Source organism: Gymnoscopelus braueri, assembly GCF_963280865.1.
Source record: "Gymnoscopelus braueri genome assembly, chromosome: 18".
NCBI lineage: Eukaryota > Metazoa > Chordata > Actinopteri > Myctophiformes > Myctophidae > Gymnoscopelus > Gymnoscopelus braueri.
This window is the reverse complement of record NC_137618.1, coordinates 275397-295770: the sequence shown is the minus strand read 5'-3', so window position 1 is coordinate 295770 and position 20374 is coordinate 275397. Positions and strand designations below refer to the sequence as shown.

The 20374-nt window shown below is 42.7% G+C and overlaps 1 protein-coding gene across 1 annotated transcript; it reads left to right on the top strand.

Annotated features, from left to right (window-relative positions):
* Positions 1-742: 742 nt before the first annotated feature.
* On the top strand, positions 743-20122 carry cyp4f3 (cytochrome P450, family 4, subfamily F, polypeptide 3). The gene is given in 15 exon segments (XM_080456510.1): positions 743-964; positions 2127-2271; positions 2438-2491; positions 4186-4313; positions 6407-6514; positions 6516-6529; positions 7598-7658; positions 7661-7743; positions 8449-8572; positions 9794-9860; positions 11723-11852; positions 12090-12223; positions 13438-13502; positions 17276-17358; positions 18499-20122. Coding segments are annotated over 15 exon segments (1617 nt in total). The 5' UTR covers positions 743-748; the 3' UTR covers positions 18704-20122.
* The last annotated feature ends 252 nt before the right edge of the window (positions 20123-20374 follow it).

Below are 20374 nucleotides of genomic sequence, written 5' to 3'. Positions count from 1 at the left end.
AAACAGAAATGCAGCCTGAAAGATTAACTCCTATTTCTTCATCTAACATGGCTTTGCTGTTTCTCAGTTGATGGTGTGTAACTTAGTGTAACTTAGTGTACTTAGTGTAACTTAGTGGTAATGTGTTTAGTAACTTAGTGTAACTTAGTGTAACTTAGTGTAACTTAGTGTAACTTAGTGTAACTTAGTGGTAATGTGTTTAGTAACTTAGTGTAACTTAGTGTAACTTAGTGTAACTTAGTGTAACTTAGTGCTAATGTGTTTGTTTAATAAAGGTAAAGTTAAGGGTAAGGCATTTAGAGGTTAGGTTTAAGGATTGAGTGAAGGGTTATGATTGGGTTTAATAGGGTTCGCCAAGGGTATAAAATAGGGTTTAAAGTGGTTACTTATATCATAATGTACAGTATATCTTGCAAAGTAACTACTGTAGTAACTAAAGTTTTCAAATAATTGTAGTGGAGTAAAAGTAGTAGAAGTAAAAGTATAGACAATTGGAAATACTCCTGTTTACATATATTACTTTATTGTTAGATTACTATTTCTATGTATTATTGATGTATTATGATGTATTATGATGTATTATCTTGTGTCCTTGCTTACTGTAAATCGCTCTGGATTAAGAGGGTCCGCTAAATGCCTAAACTGTACTCCAGTGAAGTAAAAGTACCTCAAAATTGTACTTAAGTAGCTACAGTACTTGAGTAAATGTACTTAGTTACTTTACACTCCCCCCCCCCTCCTCCACCTCATGAAGGTCAAGGATCTCTTAGGAGAGTTTGGTGGTTTCCTCTTCCTCCTGCAGACTGTCCTCTCCCAGGTCCTCAGTGTGATGGCGGGGGGGCTGCTGTGTGCGCTGGTCCTCTGTACGGCCCGTCTGCTGGCCCGTCACGCCTGGTTCATCCACAGGCTGTCCTGTTTCAGCACGCCTCCCACAACGTCCTGGCTGCTGGGACACCTGGGACAGGTAGCACACACACACACACACACACACACACACACACACACACACACACACACACACACACACACACACACACACACACACACACACACACACACACACACACACACACACACACACACACACACACACACACACACACACACACACACAAACACACACACACGCACCAGAAAAGTGGGCACCAAAACATCGTGGGCACTAGGGAAATCTGGGCACCAAAACAGAGTGGAGAGCAAGCCCCCAGAACCGGGGGGAGGGGGGGATAAATGAAGGTGGTAAAATGGTAAATGGTGTATTTGTAAAGCGCTTCTATCCGAAGTGCTTTACATTGATTGTGCCATTAACCCACTCACACACACATTCATACACCGATGGCGGAGGAAACCATGCAAGGCACCAACCTGCTCATCGGGAGCTATTAGGGGTTCAGCGTCTTGCTCAAGGACACTTTGACACTAACTCTAGGGGAGCACCCCAGCCCGGGATCGAACTGGGAACCTTGTGGTATTCCATTTCACTCTACCCGGCCACTCTACCCCTGAGCCACTGCCGGGTAGTACTGTAAGTTGACCGCAGCTGGGCTCAACTTCGCTTAACGAGCAAAAAAGGTTTTCGACCAAAGGTGGACCTTTGCACAAAGGTAGTTAGTTCGTGACACACACACACGCTCGCGCACACACACACACACACACACACACACACACACACACACACACACACACACACACACACACACACACACACACACACACACACACACACACACACACACACACACACACACACACACACACACACACACACACACACACACACACACACAATTTCCACACCAAATGACTCGACCGGTGATCTGCAATTTACCCGCATTTACAGTATCACCATGAAGAGTTATGACACATGACTGACAGGCTGTTTCCACAGAACATGAGGAACAGGATTCTGTTGCAACTCTGTCCTTACATGTACTTATTGACACTGTCTAGTGTGTGTGTGTGTGTGTGTGTGTGTGTGTGTGTGTGTGTGTGTGTGTGTGTGTGTGTGTGTGTGTGTGTGTGTCTGTGTCTGTGTCTGTGTCTGTGTCTGTGTCTGTGTCTGTGTGTGTGTGTGTGTGTGTGTGTGTGTGTGTGTGTGTGTGTGTGTGTGTGTGTGTGTGTGTCAGATGAAGAACACAGAGGAGGGTCTCCAGGAGGTGGACTCTCTGGTAGAGACGTACAGACACTCCTGCTCCTGGTTCCTGGGTCCGTTCTACCACATGGTCCGCGTGTTCCATCCTGACTTCACCAAAGCCCTGCTGATGGCCTCAGGTAGACGCACGCACGCACGCACGCACGCACGTGCACACGCACATGCACACGAACACACAGTCTGATTAAACATGATAATGTCCCATTCAGTGCAGTGACATAAAGTCACTGCAGAGTCACATCTTGGAATAAAATGAATAAATGTTATTTCTCTTCTTTCACTCAGCCTCCATCACTGTGAAAGACGAGTTGTTTTATGGCTTCCTGCGTCCATGGCTCGGTGAGTTCATCACAGGAACCCTTGTGGGGGCAAACATTCACCGAAAACAGACAATCTCTAGTTTTTCACCGCAATGTGAGCTTGTAGATCGGCTACTTTTTGGAAGAAGACATATGGTGGTAACTAGAGTGTTACGTTCGACCGGTGCTGCGTAGCCAAATGTGCCGGGGACCCCAAAGGCAAAGACACTGAGACAGGAATAGGGGGTAAAAGGAATTGTATTAAATAATAACGTTACGGTGGGAGGGAAAGTCCTGGGGAGGTGAGAGGGTTTTGGAATCCAAGGAGTGAGGAAGTTGAGCGCTGGTGGAGCGTGGGTGGAGACGGGAGACACTGGGTTTGAGGAGGAGGGAGCCTGGAACAAAACAGAGAACAGGGTTAGCGTCAAATAAAAAGTATCTAAGAGAACACTCTGGAACACTGTAAAGTTTACAGTGTAAACTGACTTCTAACAGAGGGCAACACTGACCACAGTGGTTAATATTACAGTGTCGGGCGTTGGTTCTCAGCAGCTTATATTGTCCAGCTCCTGTTGATGGTGATTTGGAGCAACCGGGCTGATTGGGACCAGACACACCTGAGCTGGCTGCTGGCTGAGGGAGACGCCCCGCCCTTATATGTCTGCAGGGGCGGGACCAGGAAACGTGTGGCACAACATAGAGAGAATCACTAGCATACCTATTACAGAGCCCTGGGGGACACATAGTTTGCTGTAAATCTATAAAAGTGCATCACTCTCTCACTGCCATGTTCATCATGTCACATTTTCATGGCAAAATGAGATGAGTTTTAAAAGAAATAAGACTTTTTAAATGGGATCCATATTTGTGGCATGAATGTGAAGGTGATTTAGTTTTAAAGCAATTACAACTATTTCCAAAATCTTTACATTTAAAAAAAATAGCAAATCTGCAAGCTATGTTGCCAGAGTTACCAAGAGAACAAGTATATTAGTCTGTAACTAGATAACAAATAAACAACATGCCTAGCCTCTGTCTAAAGAAACATCTACAGTAGCATATAGTCACCAGGCAGGAAGTGCAGATTACAAGATAATAAGTAAATGCTAGAGGATGTAAAACTGTGGTTGACAACGTACGTCAACAAACAATACTTGGTGTGAAGTTGAAAGGTCATAATACTCTATTGCAACTTTTTTTGTTGTTGCAAATTTTACAACATTTTGTGTCCTGAATGTTTTATTAACTTTAATTAAGGAGAATGAAAATAGACTCAACCACTTATTTTTTCATTTGATATAGAATGGTAACATTTGATTCCTCTTAATGAATCCTGTGTATTTTGGAATAGAGACATTCTTCAGTCTTTGGTAGCCTATGTCAGTGGTTCTCAAAGTGGGGTCCGGGGACCCCCAGGGGTCCTTGAGGGGGTTCCAGGGAGTCCCAAAGAAACTTGGTTCACATCAAACTCAGTTTAATCACCTTAACCCTACATACACCGGCTGTTTGAAAATAATTCAAAAGAGCTCTGAAAAATATATACAACAATCAACAAGACAAATCTTCTATGGGGTTCAGGGTCCCTGGCATGAAATAGTTTTTAAATGTTTTGAAATATCTTCAGATGGGGGTCCACGGGGACAAACACATTTTAATGTGGGGGTCCTTGACATGTAAAGGTTTGAAAACCACTGGTTCTACAGATACTAACACGTATTAAATGGCCTCTTCCAGGACAGAGTCTGTTGCTAAGCAACGGAGAGGAGTGGTCTCGCAGGAGACGACTGTTAACGCCGGCGTTCCATTTTGACGTTCTGAAGAACTACATCACCGTGTTTAACACCTCCACTAACACTCTGCATGTAAGACACACACACACACACACACACACACACACACACACACACACACACACACACACACACACACACACACACACACACACACACACACACACACACACACACACACACACTGAAGAACTACATCACTGTGTTTAACACCTCCACTAACACTCTGCATGTAAGACACACACACACACACACACACACACACACACACACACACACACACACACACACACACACACACACACACACACACACACACACACACACACACACACACACACACACACACACACACACACATTGCATGCATGGTGTTGTATAATTGCCGGTTCAAACGGTTAGTCCACACAACACAGAACCATTATGTAACACGTCATAATTGTTGTTTCTTTAAAGGGGAATTTTGGACTAAAGTTTTATTACCTTTTCTATGATGTTATGATATCTTAGGATGAATGGTACAGTGAAAAAAAATCATAACTCCACCCCTGGTCCGCTACAGCTTAAAAGGTGCGCGGATAGGCCTTAGGTTAGATCACATATTTTAATAGCTTTTTTTTTTTTTTTTTTTTTTTAGATCTGATGTTCATAGTGACAGAACACTATGCAACCAAAGAAAAAAAAAAAAAAAAAAACCTAAGTCTCGCTAGATGAGATTGAAATCTCGAGATTTCAATCTCGTCTAGCGAGACTTCTGTTCTTTTTTTTTTTTTTTTTTTTTTTTGGACAGTGTTCTGTCACTATGAACGTCAGATCTCTCAAAAAAAATAATAAAAAAAAGCTATTAAAATATGTGATCTAACCTAAGGCCTATCCGCGCACCTTTTAAGCTGTGGCGGCTCAGGGGTGGAGTTATGAAATTTTTCTACTGTACCATTCATCCTAAGATATCATAACGTCATAGAAAAGGTAAGAAAACTTTAGTCCAAAATTCTCCTTTAACTAAGCCTATATCCCACTTTCAAACACACTGTTAGCCTGCCTTTCCCTTTCCCCGCTCCAGTAGCTTCTTTAACTAAGCCTATATCCCACTTTCAAACACACTGTTAGCTTGCCTTTCCCTTTCCCCGCTCCAGTAGCTAAAGCTTTGTAAAAGCTCTACACGTGGGAAACGTGTTGTTTCTTTAACTAACGTGTTGTTTCTTTAACTAACGTGTTGTTTCTTTAACTAACGTGTTGTTTCTTTAACTAAGCCTATATCCCACTTTCAAACACACTGTTAGCTTGCCTTTCCCTTTCCCCGCTCCAGTAGCTAAAGCTTTGTAAAAGCTCTACATGTGTGAAAGTTGTGTTTTTGGTCTTTGGCTGAAAGCGTGTTAGAAATAGTCCTGTGATGAAAAGTCACAGAGACAAATATCAGTTGATCAGATACTTGTTGAATATTCTTTTAGTACAGTACTAAAGTAAATGTACTTATTTACTTTACACCACTGTGGAGAAGGATTGGTTATTAAAATATTCAATGAAAGGTCTCCATGCCTCAAAAAAGCCTTCAGTTCCTCTGAGAGAGAATAACAAATTTTCTAGGCTTAAGAAGTACATCAGATCATGAAGCCAGATTGAGTGAGAGGGTGGTTTTGGAGATAAGAGAGTTGCATGTTGGTGTTACTTTGCTTCCTCTGTGGTCAGACAGTGTCGGCTGTTTCTTTTACACAACACTGACAAACAGAGAATGTACCAATCGTCTGGTGTCGACTACGTAGTAATTTACGGGGGCGTCATTTGGGCTTCCAGGGGAATGGTAACTGCCACCCCCTAGATTTCACATTTAACCTCAAAATGCAGGTCTCTTTTTATCATCATTTTCTCCACATGTTTTTTTGCAGATTAATCAGATTTTTGATTATCACTTACTGTATACCTTTCTGCAACCATACAGGTAGGTGACATGCAGGTCACAATAATACACAATTCATTCATCACTGTGGAACTGGCCTCCCTATTTTGAAAAAAAGTTTTCCCTTTTTCTCTTTCTTTTATTTTTGCAAAAGTACCAAAGAATAGCAGCTTGTAGATTTCTCTCTCTCTCTCTCTCTCTCTCTCTCTCTCTCTCTCTCTCTCTCTCTCTCTCTCTCTCTCTCTCTCTCTCTCTCTCTCTCTCTCAGGCTAAGTGGCGCAGCCTGCTGGCAGAAGGCAGTAACAACATGGAGATGTTTCATCATGTGGGTCTGATGACTCTGGACAGTTTACTGAAATGTGCCTTCAGCTACAGCAGGCAACTGTCAGGAGTAAGGTCTATTCTATTCTATTCTATTCTATATCCTTCAGCTACAGCAGCAACTGTCAGGAGTAAGGTCTATTCTATTCTATTCTTTATCCTTCAGCTACAGCAGCAACTGTCAGGAGTAAGGTCTATTCTATTCTATTCTATTCTATTCTATTCTATTCTATTCTATTCTATTCTATTCTATTCTATTCTATTCTATATCCTTCAGCTACAGCAGCAACTGTCAGGAGTAAGGTCTATTCTATTCTATTCTATATCCTTCAGCTACAGCAGCAACTGTCAGGAGTAAGGTCTATTCTATTCTATTCTTTATCCTTCAGCTACAGCAGCAACTGTCAGGAGTAAGGTCTATTCTATTCTATTCTATATCCTTCAGCTACAGCAGCAACTGTTGTTGCCTCATCATCACCCTCATCATCCTACAACAAACACACAACATCTTTTGAAGATAGCAGATCTACAAGCTCACAACGCGTCGCATCACGACGCGTTGTGAGCTTGTAGATCGGCTATTTTCAAATGGTCAAAATGTAACTAAGTTAAAAACAACATGAAGGAAGGATAGGAACAAATAAGCTTTGAGCTTCAGCCTTTTTGATCAATCAACATGAACCATGGGGTTATAGAGTGGTACGTTTGGTGTAATTGTTGATGTGGATCAAAATAAACTAAACTAAACTAAAACTAAATATAGGGCTGAAGTGGTTAATGTACAAAATTCTCTCTCTCTCTCTCTCTCTCTCTCTCTCTCTCTCTCTCTCTCTCTCTCTCTCTCTCTCTCTCTACTTCTCTCTCTCACTTCTCTCTCTACTTCTCTCTCTCTCTTCTCTCTCTCTCTCTCTCTCCTTCTCTCTCTCTCTCTTCTCTCTCTCTCTCTCTCTCCCTCCTCTCCCTCTCCCTCTCTCTCTCTCTCTCTCTCTCTCTCTCCTCTCTCTCTCTCTCTCTCTCTCCCTCTCTCTCTCCCTCTCTCTCTCTCTCCCTCTCTCTCTCTCCTTCTCTCTCTCTCTCTCTCTCTCTCTCTCTCTCTCTCTCTCTCTCTCTCTCTCTCTCTCTCTCTCTCTCTCTGCAGGTCTTCCTGTGAGTATGTTTCTGCCATAGAGGCGCTTGGTGAGCTGATCATCGACCGGCGCCAGAGATTCTGCATCACTGGGACTGGATCTACTGGAGGTCTGAGCAGGGACAACGCTTCAGGAAGGCAGCCGACATTGTACACGGGTAAAACATGTATGATATACTATCACATGTACACGGGTAAAACATGTATGATATACTATCACATGTACACGGTTAAAACATATATGATATACTATCACATGTACACGGGTAAAACATGTATGATATACTATCACATGTACACGGTTAAAAACATATATGATATACTATCACATGTACATGGGTAAAACATGTATGATATACTATCACATGTACACGTGTAAAACATGTATGATATACTATCACATGTACATGGATAAAACATGTATGATATACTATCACATGTACACGGGTAAAACATGTATGATATACTATCACATGTACACGGTTAAAACATGTATGATATACTATCACATGTACACGGTTAAAACATGTATGATATACTATCACATGTACATGGATAAAACATGTATGATATACTATCACATGTACACGGTTAAAACATGTATGATATACTATCACATGTACATGGATAAAACATGTATGATATACTATCACATGTACACGGTTTAAAACACAGGTATTTGTATTGTATGTATTACACTCTGTTCTATCCTATCATGTCCTTGTGGTTGAATGAATGAATGAATGAATGAGTGAATGAATAAATGAATAAATGAATAAATGAATAAATGAATAAATAAATGAATAAATGAATAAATGAATAAATGAATAAATGAATAAATTAATACCAGTGTTTGTCTGCAGGTTCACCAGGGGCATAGTCCAGCAGCGCCGTGCCATCATCAACCACCAGAGGGAGACAGAGAAGGAGCCTGCAACGACAGCGCACAGAAAGAAGGATTTCATTGACATAGTGCTGATGGCAGAGGTAGGTATAGGAGCAGTGGTGTAAAGTAACTAAGTACATTTACTCAAGTACTGTACTTAAGTACAATTTTTTAGAGATTTTTTTGTTTACTGCAGTATTTCCAATTTTCAGTACTTTTACTTCTACTCCACTACATCTCAGAGGCAAATATTATACTTTTACTCCACAACAATTATTTGAAAGCTTTACTAGTTACTTAGATAGTTATTATTATTACAAAACATACATTAACTACTTCAGCCCTATGTTTAGTTTTAGTTTAGTTTAGTTTATTAGTTTATTTTGATCCACATCAACAATTACACCAAACGTACCACACTATAACCCCATGGTTCATGTTGATTGATCAAAAAGGCTGAAGCTCAAAGCTTATTTGTTCCTATCCTTCCTTCATGTTGTTTTAACTATAGTTACTTTTCGACCATTTGAAAATAGCCGATCTACAAGCTCACAACGCGTCGTGATGCGACGCGTTGTGAGCTTGTAGATCTGCTATCTTCAAAGATGTTGTGTGTGTGTGTGTGTGTGTGTTGTAGGATGATGAGGGTGTGGGTCTAACAGTGTGTGTGTTGCAGTGTGTGTGTTGCAGTGTTGTCTAACATGTGTGTGTTGTAGTGTGTCTAACATGTGTGTGTTGGCAGTGTGTCTAACAGTGTGTGTGTTGCAGTGTGTCTAACATGTGTGTGTTGTAGTGTGTCTAACATGTGTGTGTTGCAGTGTGTCTAACAGTGTGTGTGTTGCAGTGTGTCTAACATGTGTGTGTTGCAGTGTGTCTAACAGTGTGTGTTGCAGTGTGTCTAACATGTGTGTGTTGCAAGTGTGTCTAACATGTGTGTGTTGCAGTGTGTCTAACATGTGTGTGTTGCAGTGTGTCTAACAGTGTGTGTGTTGCAGTGTGTCTAACATGTGTGTGTTGCAGTGTGTCTAACATGTGTGTGTTGCAGTGTGTCTAACATGTGTGTGTTGCAGTGTGTCTAACAGTGTGTGTGTTGCAGTGTGTCTAACAGTGTGTGTGTTGCAGTGTGTCTAACATGTGTGTGTTGCAGTGTGTCTAACATGTGTGTGTTGCAGTGTGTCTAACATGTGTGTGTTGTAGGATGATGAGGGTGTGGGTCTAACAGTGTGTGTTGTTGTAGGATGATGAGGGTGTGGGTCTAACAGTGTGTGTTGTTGTAGGATGATGAGGGTGTGGGTCTAACAGTGTGGTAGTGTGTGTTGTAGGATGATGAGGGTGTGGGTCTAACAGATGGAGAGATCCAGGCTGAAGCTGACACCTTCATGTTTGCAGGTCAGTATAAAGATGCACATTGTTTTTGCACAGCAGAGCAGAGAAACATCTTAGTGCAGCGCCCTGAGCCGCGGGCTGTCGGCCGGACTGGTGAGCTGTGGTGATGAGTTCCATCCTGCCTCGGGGCGTTACAGTATGTTGAACTGAATATGATCAGTGAATGAATATTCTCTGGACAATGTCATCAACACACACACACACACACACACACACACACACACACACACACACACACACACACACACACACACACACACACACACACACACACACACACACACACACACACACACACACACACACACACACACACACACACACACACACAATACTGACAATGAATCTGACTGGACATGCCCACCACCGGAGGATGTGGGTTCAAATCAGTGTTGATTTTGACAGCAAATTTAGATTTAGTTTTAGTCATAGTCTTTTGAGTACAAAGTACAGTTCTGTTTAGTCTTCTGAAATGTTTTAGTTTTTGTCTAGTTTTAGTCGAATAAATATCATACTATTTTAGTCGACTAAATCTACAGTTGATTTAGTCGACTAAAATGTATTTTTGGCGGTGCCTTGATGGCATCAAAATTATTTTCACTTATCTACATGCCGAAAATAGCCGATCTACAAGCTCACAACGCGTCGCACTGCGTCGCGTTGTGAGCTTGTATAGAGATGAACTATTTTCGTGACACCCGTGTGCACCCTGATGACTTGTCTTTTAGTTCTACTGGATCTCTTCTCCACTAGATCCTCACTAACATTTAAGTCTAGTTTTTATTTGTTGACAAAACTGTCAATATAATTAGTCTTGGTTTTAGTCGTCATAGCTTAGTTTATATTTACTTTTCGTCAGTGAAAAAAGATAGTCAATAGTCAATAGTCAGGTATTGAAATCCATCATGGTGCATCCGGCTTTGTTGAGCGTCTATATGAACACAACTGTCCCGTGTTCACCTGATTGGGATGCTATCAGTGCATTGAATGGGACATTATCACCTTTTATTAGACCATTGAATCGGGGGTGGGAAGCTGGGGGGGGGGGGGTATTTGTCATTGCAGATGCAAGGAGTGTTGAGCGGGAGGAGTAGGACGAAAGCTCTACTTCCTCCCAGCGGGGGTTCCTTACTAGGGCTTTCACGACTAGAGATTTTTACAGGTCGACTAATTTGACCCAGTGGTAGTCGACTAGTCCAAATTTACATTAAAGAAACAATTACAATTATTATTATTATTATAATTTTTAGGGGGGGCATTGTTTTAATGCCATCCTACTACTATATTACTATTATTATTATCCTCCTGCCCTTATTTTTATGGCGTTTTAAGGGAAGCGCTTCTGGCACAGCAGCACAGCAGCACAGCAGCGTCTCCAAGGATCCCCATTGCCCAATAATAGGCTTTTATTGGGCATACTTTTGACCCCCTTTTGATAAAAAATAAAGTCCGGAGGATAATAGTAATAGTAAGATGGGCCATTACTATGGCATTAAAACAAATAGTTTTTTCATTTTTTTTTCAACTATTCGACTAGTACCAACAAGGTCGACTAGTGGTTATACTAGTCGACTAGTCGACTAGTGGTTATACTAGTCGACTAGTGGTTATACTAGTCGACTAGTCGACTAGTGGTTATACTAGTCGACTAGTCGACTAGTGGTTATACTAGTCGACTAGTCGACTAGTGGTTATACTAGTCAACTAGTCGACTAGTGGTTATACTAGTCGACTAGTCGACTAGTGGTTATACTAGTCGACTGGTCGACTAGTTGGTGAAAGCCCTATTCCTTACTGGCAGGTGAGTCAGTCAACACACAAGGAGGAATGAATAGGCATAACGACCTCCCTCTCTCCATGTCCAGGTCATGATACAACCTCCAGCGCCATCTCCTGGATGCTGTATAACCTAGCATGCCACGCCCATTATCAGGACAGATGCAGACAGGAAGTCACTGAGCTGTTGAGCGGACGACAGGAACAGGAAATACAGTGGTGAGAAACACAGAGAAACAGCAGGGGGCCTGGAAGGGAGAGCCCTTGGGAATCCGGTCAAATAAGTATAGGGTTTAAGTGGTTACATTAAATCATTTTCAATCTCTGAGTGTGTGTGTGTGTGTGTGTGTGTGTGTGTGTGTGTGTGTGTGTGTGTGTGTGTGTGTGTGTGTGTGTGTGCGTGCGTGCGTGCGTGCGTGCGTGCGTGCGTGCGTGCGTGCGTGCGTGCGTGTGTAGGGACGACCTCTCCAGCCTTCCTTTCACCACTATGTGCATCAGAGAGAGCCTCAGACTGCATTCTCCCATCAGCGCTGTGACCAGACAGTACAGACAGGACATGGGTCTGCCCGGCAACAGGACCGTCCCACAGGGTACACACACTGTTTACATATCATTATATTATCACCAGACAGGACCGTCCCACAGGGTACACACACTGTTTAAATATCACTTTTCATTGCATTGAGGGCCTGCATGCCCTCCACCACGGAGGAGGCTGGTGGGTCAAAATCCACCGGCTCTGAGCGCTGGGCAAGACCTGGGATGTTGGTTGTCTAGGGTTAGGGTTACGATGTTGGTTGTCTAGGTAGAAAGTTGACAACCGGAAATGGTTGAATTTGGCGGAGGTTCTGCCCAAGGAAATGATGTTGATGCTTTACTAATCTGTTAACATCCTCCATGAATGAAACGAGTGTTGTGATTGGTCAAAAAATATCGTTTCCGGGGGAAACGGAAATCCTGTCCACTCAGGACTTCCTAGACCGTCGCTGCTTCAGGTCGTGACCTAAAGCTCTTCTTTTGGCAGATAAGTGAGGCTTTGTGGAGCTTCTATGTGAACATATAGAAGCTGAACACTATTGGCTGGTGTTCAGGGGGAGGGAAACACTATTGGCTGGTGTTCAGGGGGAGGAGCTTCTATGTGAACACTATTGGCTGGTGTTCAGGGGGAGGAGCTTCTATGTGAACACTATTGGCTGATGTTCAGGGGGAGGGAACCGGGGGAGGAGGAGGAGGTGATATTTGTCACTGCAGGTACTCCTACGGGCTGGGGGCGGAGCCTGTCAGCGGGGAGTGTTGGGTGGGAGGAGTAGGAGGGAGGCTTTACGTCCTCCCTGTGGGGGCTCCTCACTGGCAGGTGAGTCAGTAGGACGACACACAGGAGTTAATTGGCATAACGACTTAATTGGGGAGAAAAAGGGGTCAAATGCAACAACAGCATAAGACACACTTTTCTTTTCATTTCTCAGTCAAGGAACTACAAGCTGGATTAACGGTAAAAATCCTGAGTGTTAATTGACCTCTGAGTGAGTTCAAATGGAACCAAATGGACCCCAACAGTCATCATAGTCTAATTCAACACTGACTGTTCTTATTCTGAACATGTCAGAATAGGTGAACATTTGGCCAAAATAAAATAAAAAAAAGGCAAAGGAGGGGGGGCCAAGGACAGAGCCCTGGGCCTGGTGGACTCTGGTCAACACAATGGGTTTAAGTGTCTAACAGGGTTTAAGTGTCTAACAGGGTTTAAGTGTCTAACAGGGTTTAAGTGTCTAACAGGGTTTAAGTGTGAACCCTCTCTCTCCAGGTACCATCTGTCTGGTCAGTATTTATGGAACTCACCACAACCCCATGATCTGGACAAACCCAAAGGTACAGAACTTTTATTGTTTTACTCTGTTGTCGTTATCTTTCTCGGCTCAAGGCTTTGTTGTTTTAATTAGCCTTCTGTACGTCTTAATGATGTCTAGAGCAGTAGTTCTCAAACCCAGAAAGAAATATAGAACATTGTGAAAATATCCAATGGCACCAGCCAGGACGTAAGGATGCAGCCATTATCTTATTAATAATAATACAAATGTCCCTCCCATTCATCACATGTGAGACTCAGAGTTCTTTTTACTGATGTTTAATCACTGAAAACATGGTAGAAGTGACAGACAAGACAAAACACTAAACATTAACTTGTATATTCTGACTTTTACATGAATATTCATGATGTTCACAATAAGACATTCAAACACATACTGACCTCTTTGCCTGAGGGGGGAGGGGGGGGGGTCAACCTGAGGGGGGGGGGGGGTCAACCTGAGGGGGGGGGGGGTCAACCTGAGGGGGGGGTCAACCTGAGGGGGGGGGGGGGGGGTCAACCTGGATGCTTCAGTCCTTTCTGCAAAACCTTTCCTTTTCTCTTCTTTACATTCTTTATCTGACTTTACTTTCTTTCTGTTCAACTCTCCTTCTCTTCTCCTCCTCTTCCTCAGTCAGTGAGACTGCTGCTCTCCTTCTCTTCTCCTCCTCTTCCTCAGTGAGACTCTGCTCTCCTTCTCTTCTCCTCCTCTTCCTCAGTCAGTGAGACTGCTGCTCTCCTTCTCTTCTCCTCCTCTTCCTCAGTGAGACTCTTCTCTCCTTCTCTTCTCCTCCTCTTCCTCAGTGAGACTCTGCTCTCCTTCTCTTCTCCTCCTCTTCCTCAGTCAGACTCTGTTCTCCTTCTCTTCTCCTCCTCTTCCTCAGTCAGACTCTGTTCTCCTTCTCTTCTCCTCCTCTTCCTCAGTGAGACTCTGTTCTCCTTCTCTTCTCCTCCTCTTCCTCAGTCAGACTCTGTTCTCCTTCTCTTCTCCTCCTCTCCCTCAGTAAGACTCTGTTCTCCTTCTCTTCTCCTCCTCTTCCTCAGTCAGACTCTGCTCTCCTTCTCTTCTCCTCCTCTTCCTCAGTAAGACTCTGTTCTCCTCTCAACCACAGCAGGTGTTGCAAACAGAACTTGATTACCAGAACACTGATGTGACAAATGACACCTAATAGGAAACTTACAACACACTTAGAGCGCCCCCTAGAGACATCAGTCAGTCACTGAAAGGACAAATACAGCAAATAAAACAATGACCTGATGACAGCAGTTTTAGGGGGTTGTTTTAGGTAGGGGGCAGTTGTTTTAGGTAGGGGGCAGTGTTTTAGGTAGGGGGCAGTTGTTTTAGGTAGGGGGCAGTGTTTTAGGTAGGGGGCAGTTGTTTTAGGTAGGGGGCAGTTGTTTTAGGTAGGGGGCAGTTGTTTTAGGTAGGGGGCAGTTGTTTTAGGTAGGGGGCAGTTGTTTTAGGTAGGGGGCAGTGTTTTAGGTAGGGGGCAGTTGTTTTAGGTAGGGGGCAGTTGTTTTAGGTAGGGGGCAGTTGTTTTAGGTAGGGGGCAGTTGTTTTAGGTAGGGGGCAGTTGTTTTAGGTAGGGGGGCAGTTGTTTTAGGTAGGGGGCAGTTGTTTTAGGTAAGGGGCAGTTGTTTTAGGTAGGGGCAGTTGGTTTAGGTAGGGGGCAGTTGTTTTAGGTAGGGGGCAGTTGTTTTAGGTAGGGGCAGTTGTTTTAGGTAGGGGCAGTTGTTTTAGGTTGTTTTAGGTAGGGGGCAGTTGTTTTAGGTAGGGGCAGTTGTTTTAGGTAGGGGGCAGTTGTTTTAGGTAGGGGACAGTTGTTTTAGGTAGGGGGCAGTTGTTTTAGGTTGTTTTAGGTAGGGGGCAGTTGTTTTAGGTAGGGGCAGTTGTTTTAGGTAGGGGGCAGTTGTTTTAGGTAGGGGGCAGTTGTGGGGGCAGTTGTTTTAGGTAGGGGCAGTTGTTTTAGGTAGGGGGCAGTTGTTTTAGGTAGGGGACAGTTGTTTTAGGTAGGGGACAGTTGTTTTAGGTAGGGGGCAGTTGTTTTAGGTAGGGGGCAGTTGTTTTAGGTTGTTTTAGGTAGGGGGCAGTTGTTTTAGGTAGGGGGCAGTTGTTTTAGGTAGGGGCAGTTGTTTTAGGTTGTTTTAGGGGGCAGTTTTAGGGGGTTGTGAACAAGGGGCCAGCTTGAGATGTTTACATTGACTCCAATACGGAAGAGACAGTTCATATGAATGGCCTGTAGTTTGGCTGTTTTACCCCTGAAGGTTTACCCGTCAGAAAGAATATTCTCTCAATGTAAGCGGATGGGTTTTTTACTTAACTTTAGACTAGATTTTCTTACCTTAATAAACATTGTCATGAATACTATATGGTAGTTTAAAGTCTCCTTTCAATCATCATGATATGCGTTTTGGTAAATTAAGGTCCCATTTATTTTAAAATTGACGATAGACTATGCTCTAGGAGGGGCGGGATGGTTTGATTGACAAGCTACACAACCAATAGCATTCATTCCCCGCCCCCGCTCTTGATTGACAAGCTACCCAACCAATAGCATTCTTTGGGGATTGTTTTCCGGTTCCTGTTCCCGACCTGCTCTTTGGCTTATATTAAAGATGGCGGATTTCAAATTCCTGAACAATCGGCTTCATTTTGGGTCTGAAGAAACCAGAGGTCTGGCTTTGTCTCTTTTCTACAGTCTATGGTTGTGAATTGAAAACATTTGAAAACCCCTGATCTAGAGTGTGAACTATGTTGAACCAAATCATCTGATATCCCACTATAGTGATAGTGAGCATAATGATGATGATGATGATGATGATGATGATGATGATGATGATATCCCACTATAGTGATAGTGAGCATAATGATGATGATGATGATGATGATGATGATGATGATGATGATGATACGATACGATACGATACGATACGATACAACTTTATTGTCAGTTTTCACTGAAATTTGTTTTGTGTCCAAGACGTCACTGTTTCAAGATACAGACAGGACATACACAATACATTACACGACTCACATCACAGTAGCAGACAGAAACAAGAACAATAGAACATCCTCTTGGCTTACCGATATTGGTTTAAAAGCAGAACAGACAAAAGAGTTCTTTAGCCTGTTTTTCTTATATTCTGGGACTCCAAAACGCCTCCTGGAGGGCAACAGCCGATATTCATCATTTAAGACATGTAAGGGGTCAGAGGAGATGCTCTTCGCCAGTCTAAGCATGCTATTGATCTGGGCTTCTTTAAAGGAACGTAACACAGCCTCAACTGGCCTACCAACAATTTTAGCGCAGATCTTAATTTGGCTATACAGTTTGTTCTTATATACCACTGGTAGGCTGTTGAACCAGGCCGTGCTACAGTACAACATCACAGTTTGAACAACAGACGTGTAGAAAAGAGACAAGATCTGACTGCTAGCACCAAACGATCTAAGTCGGCGTAGGGAGTACATACGCTGCTGTATCCTCTTACAAATATAATCAATATGAGATGACCATGATAAGGTGGCATCTATCATCACCCCCAGATATGATGATGATGAAGATATCCCACTATAGTGATAGTGAGCATAATGATGATGATGATGATGATGATGATAATGATAATGATGATGATGATGATGATGATGATGATGATGATGATGATGATGATATCCCACTATAGTGATAGTGAGCATAATGATGATGATGATGATGATGATGATGATAGTGAGCATAATGATGATGATGATGGCAGATATATATATTGATGATGTGTTCTGCTCTGTGTCTCTCAGGAGTTCGATCCTCTGCGCTTTGACCCGGCCAACTCAAGGGGGCGCAATCCCCACGCCTTCATCCCTTTCTCCACTGGGCCCAGGTACGGTCACTTAAAGGGAAACGCCATCCATTTTCAACATTAACCCATTCAAGCCAGGAATGGGGAATTTATCTCGAGCACAAACATCACAGCTAAAAAAAACACATACAGTAAGACTTGTAGAGCCTTTCAGCCAGTTGAGTTATATTATCTACAAGTGCTATGTCTTATGAATCAGATATATAATCACATGCCATTATAAACAACTAAGATTTACTTAAAAGCGAGTCGAATATGTTAGTTTGGTAAACACAGATTTATTCCATTTCAACTATATGTAATTGTAAGCATGCCCGACCTAGCGGTTGTAATTCAGTACAGAGGCATGGTTCAACCAGATGGTATATTTATTCAGAACATAACAATACCAACTGATAAACACTGGAAGCTCTCTACTCCAAGCACAGACTCTAGTGTGGCAGCCTTTTATACCCAGCTGGACCTAATGAGCCTGGACTATACCATTGTATGGGGTGTATTCTAAATGAGAGAGCATACCATAAACACATAAATAAACATACAATACATACATACATATCTTTAACCCACACAAGTATATTTAAAAGTCTCCATGAACTACCCAATATAATAACGTCAAACTACAACATAAATTAGCAAGTACAAAAGCACATCATCTCTATCGCACTCATACATACATTACTACAAAATACAATGTGCAAATGAATAAAGTGCAAATATTCTGTGTAAACATGATTCAATAAATAAGAGTTAAATGACATGGGCAAACATAGGTAACAGAGGACCTCTCTTTTTTTGTATCTGCAGCACAAAATCTAATGTAAACAAACATTCAACATTTAAATATCCTGTCTTGAACAAACTAAAAGATGTCTTTAAATAAAATCTCAGCAATTCCAATGCAACAAAATAACATTTACAGGTTGGCTACCAATATAAAAGAAAATGAGTGTGTGTGTGTGTGTGTGTGTGTGTGTGTGTGTGTGTGTGTGTGTGTGTGTGTGTGTGTGTGTGTGTGTGTGTGTGCACGTGTGTGTGCGCGTGTGTGTGTGTGTGTGTGTGTGTGTGTGTGTGTGTGTGTGTGTGTGTGTGTGTGTGTGTGTGTGTGTGTGTGTGTGTGTGTGTGTGTGTGTGTGCGTGTGCATGTCTGTTTCTCAATAGGAACTGTATTGGCCAAAAGTTTGCCATAGCAGAGCTGCGTGTCGTGGTGGCCTTGACCTTGCTCAGGTTCCGCCTGACCCCGGGCGTGAACCCTGACCTCGGGGCGGCTTCAGGAGGAGCTCGGCGTCTGCCTCAGGTGGTCCTCCGTGCTGAAGGAGGCCTCTGGCTGCAGCTGGAGTCTCTGACCCACATGAATGACCTCTGACCCCTCCCAACCAGGATGGACCACATGAATGACCTCTGACCCCTCCCAACCAGGATGGACCACATGAATGACCTCTGACCCCTCCCAACCAGGATGGACCACATGAATGACCTCTGACCCCTCCCGACCAGGATGGACCACATGAATGACCAAGCATACCTTCAACAATACAGACAGGGGTAAAAACAGTAAAAGTACTTTTACTTGAGTACTGTACTTAAGTAAATTTTTGGGAGTATCTGTACTTTACTTGAGCTTGTAGATCTACTATTTTCATCGTTATTGATATTTTTTGTAATTTGTACTTTTGAATACATAGTATATTTTGAAAGCAAGTACCCCAGTACTCTAACTTAAGTACAACATTTGACTGAGCAGCTTTTATTTGGAGTAATATTGTACAATGTTTATTAAGGTAATAAACGTGTAACGTTCGGCCAAAAACCCATCCGCTTGAATGGAGCTTAATTGCTTCTGCAACCAGCAGGGGTGAAACAGTGAGACTACAGGCCATTCATATGAACTGTCACACTTCCTATATAGCCTCAATTTACAAGCCGGATGCTAGCCCCTTGATGCTAGCCCCTTGATGCTAGCCCCTTGATGCTAGCCCCTTGGTGCTAGCCCCTTGATGCTAGCCCCTTGATGCTAGCCCCTTGGTTTGAACTGGGGACCCCTCACCCTGACAAGCACTCAGCAAGCAGGAATTACATTTAGTTTGACTCGGTTCCACAAAAAACAACCGAACTACAAGCTCACAACGCCTTGCACTGAGAGGCGTTGTGAGCTTGTAGAACGGCAATTTTTTTTAACAATATTTGCCTCTTTCTTACGTAATATTTGACAATTTGGCCACTTTTGTATTGAAAAGGTCTTAAAAGTCCTTGTTTTATGTGTTGTTTTCTTTTGCTGTTTTCTTTGTAAAGCACTTTGTAACCCAGTTTTGAAAGGTGCTATATAAATAAAGTTGTATTACTATTACTAAAAGTCCTTAAATGGTCACTTTAGAAGTGTGCAGATACACTGTATGTTGGTTTGTTGACTGTTGAGTGAGAAAACATTGTTGCACATTAATCTAATCATCTGGGGACCCCCTCCAAAAAAAATATTTGGGGACCCCCCTGGTTTGGGAACCATTGGTCTAGGGGTTAGAATCTGCTGTGGTGCTACTGTAGGTAAACCCTCCCTGGTCGTTTCATCTTCATTCAGAAAGAAAATGAAATGTGAATTCCGTGATCGGGAGGGTTAGGGTTTCTTTTTCTCTCTCAAGTGTAGAGAGAAAAAGAAAAGTGCAGACCAAGTACAGAGCCGACTCAGGTCAAGTATAGAGGCTTTATGTGGTTACATTCGATGCTGGAAAAATTTGCTTATTTTTGCCAAATGTATCAGCTACACCTTCCTCACGAGGAACCCCAAATGTTTGGCTGCAACATGTTGAATAAATAAACATTTTATTTTAACTTTACTGGAGTCGATCAAATATTCCTTATAGGTCAGATGAGCTTTCTGCTCTAATGTTTACTGGTTGGTTTTAACTTCTGTACACGTTACACCGTCCTGGTAAAAGTCCTCTCTGTCAGCTGGTGACTCCATGTGTATCACAGGAGACACCAGCTTGAATAAACCTTGAATAATACCTGATTGAATAAAGCTTGATTGATTGTTTAGTTT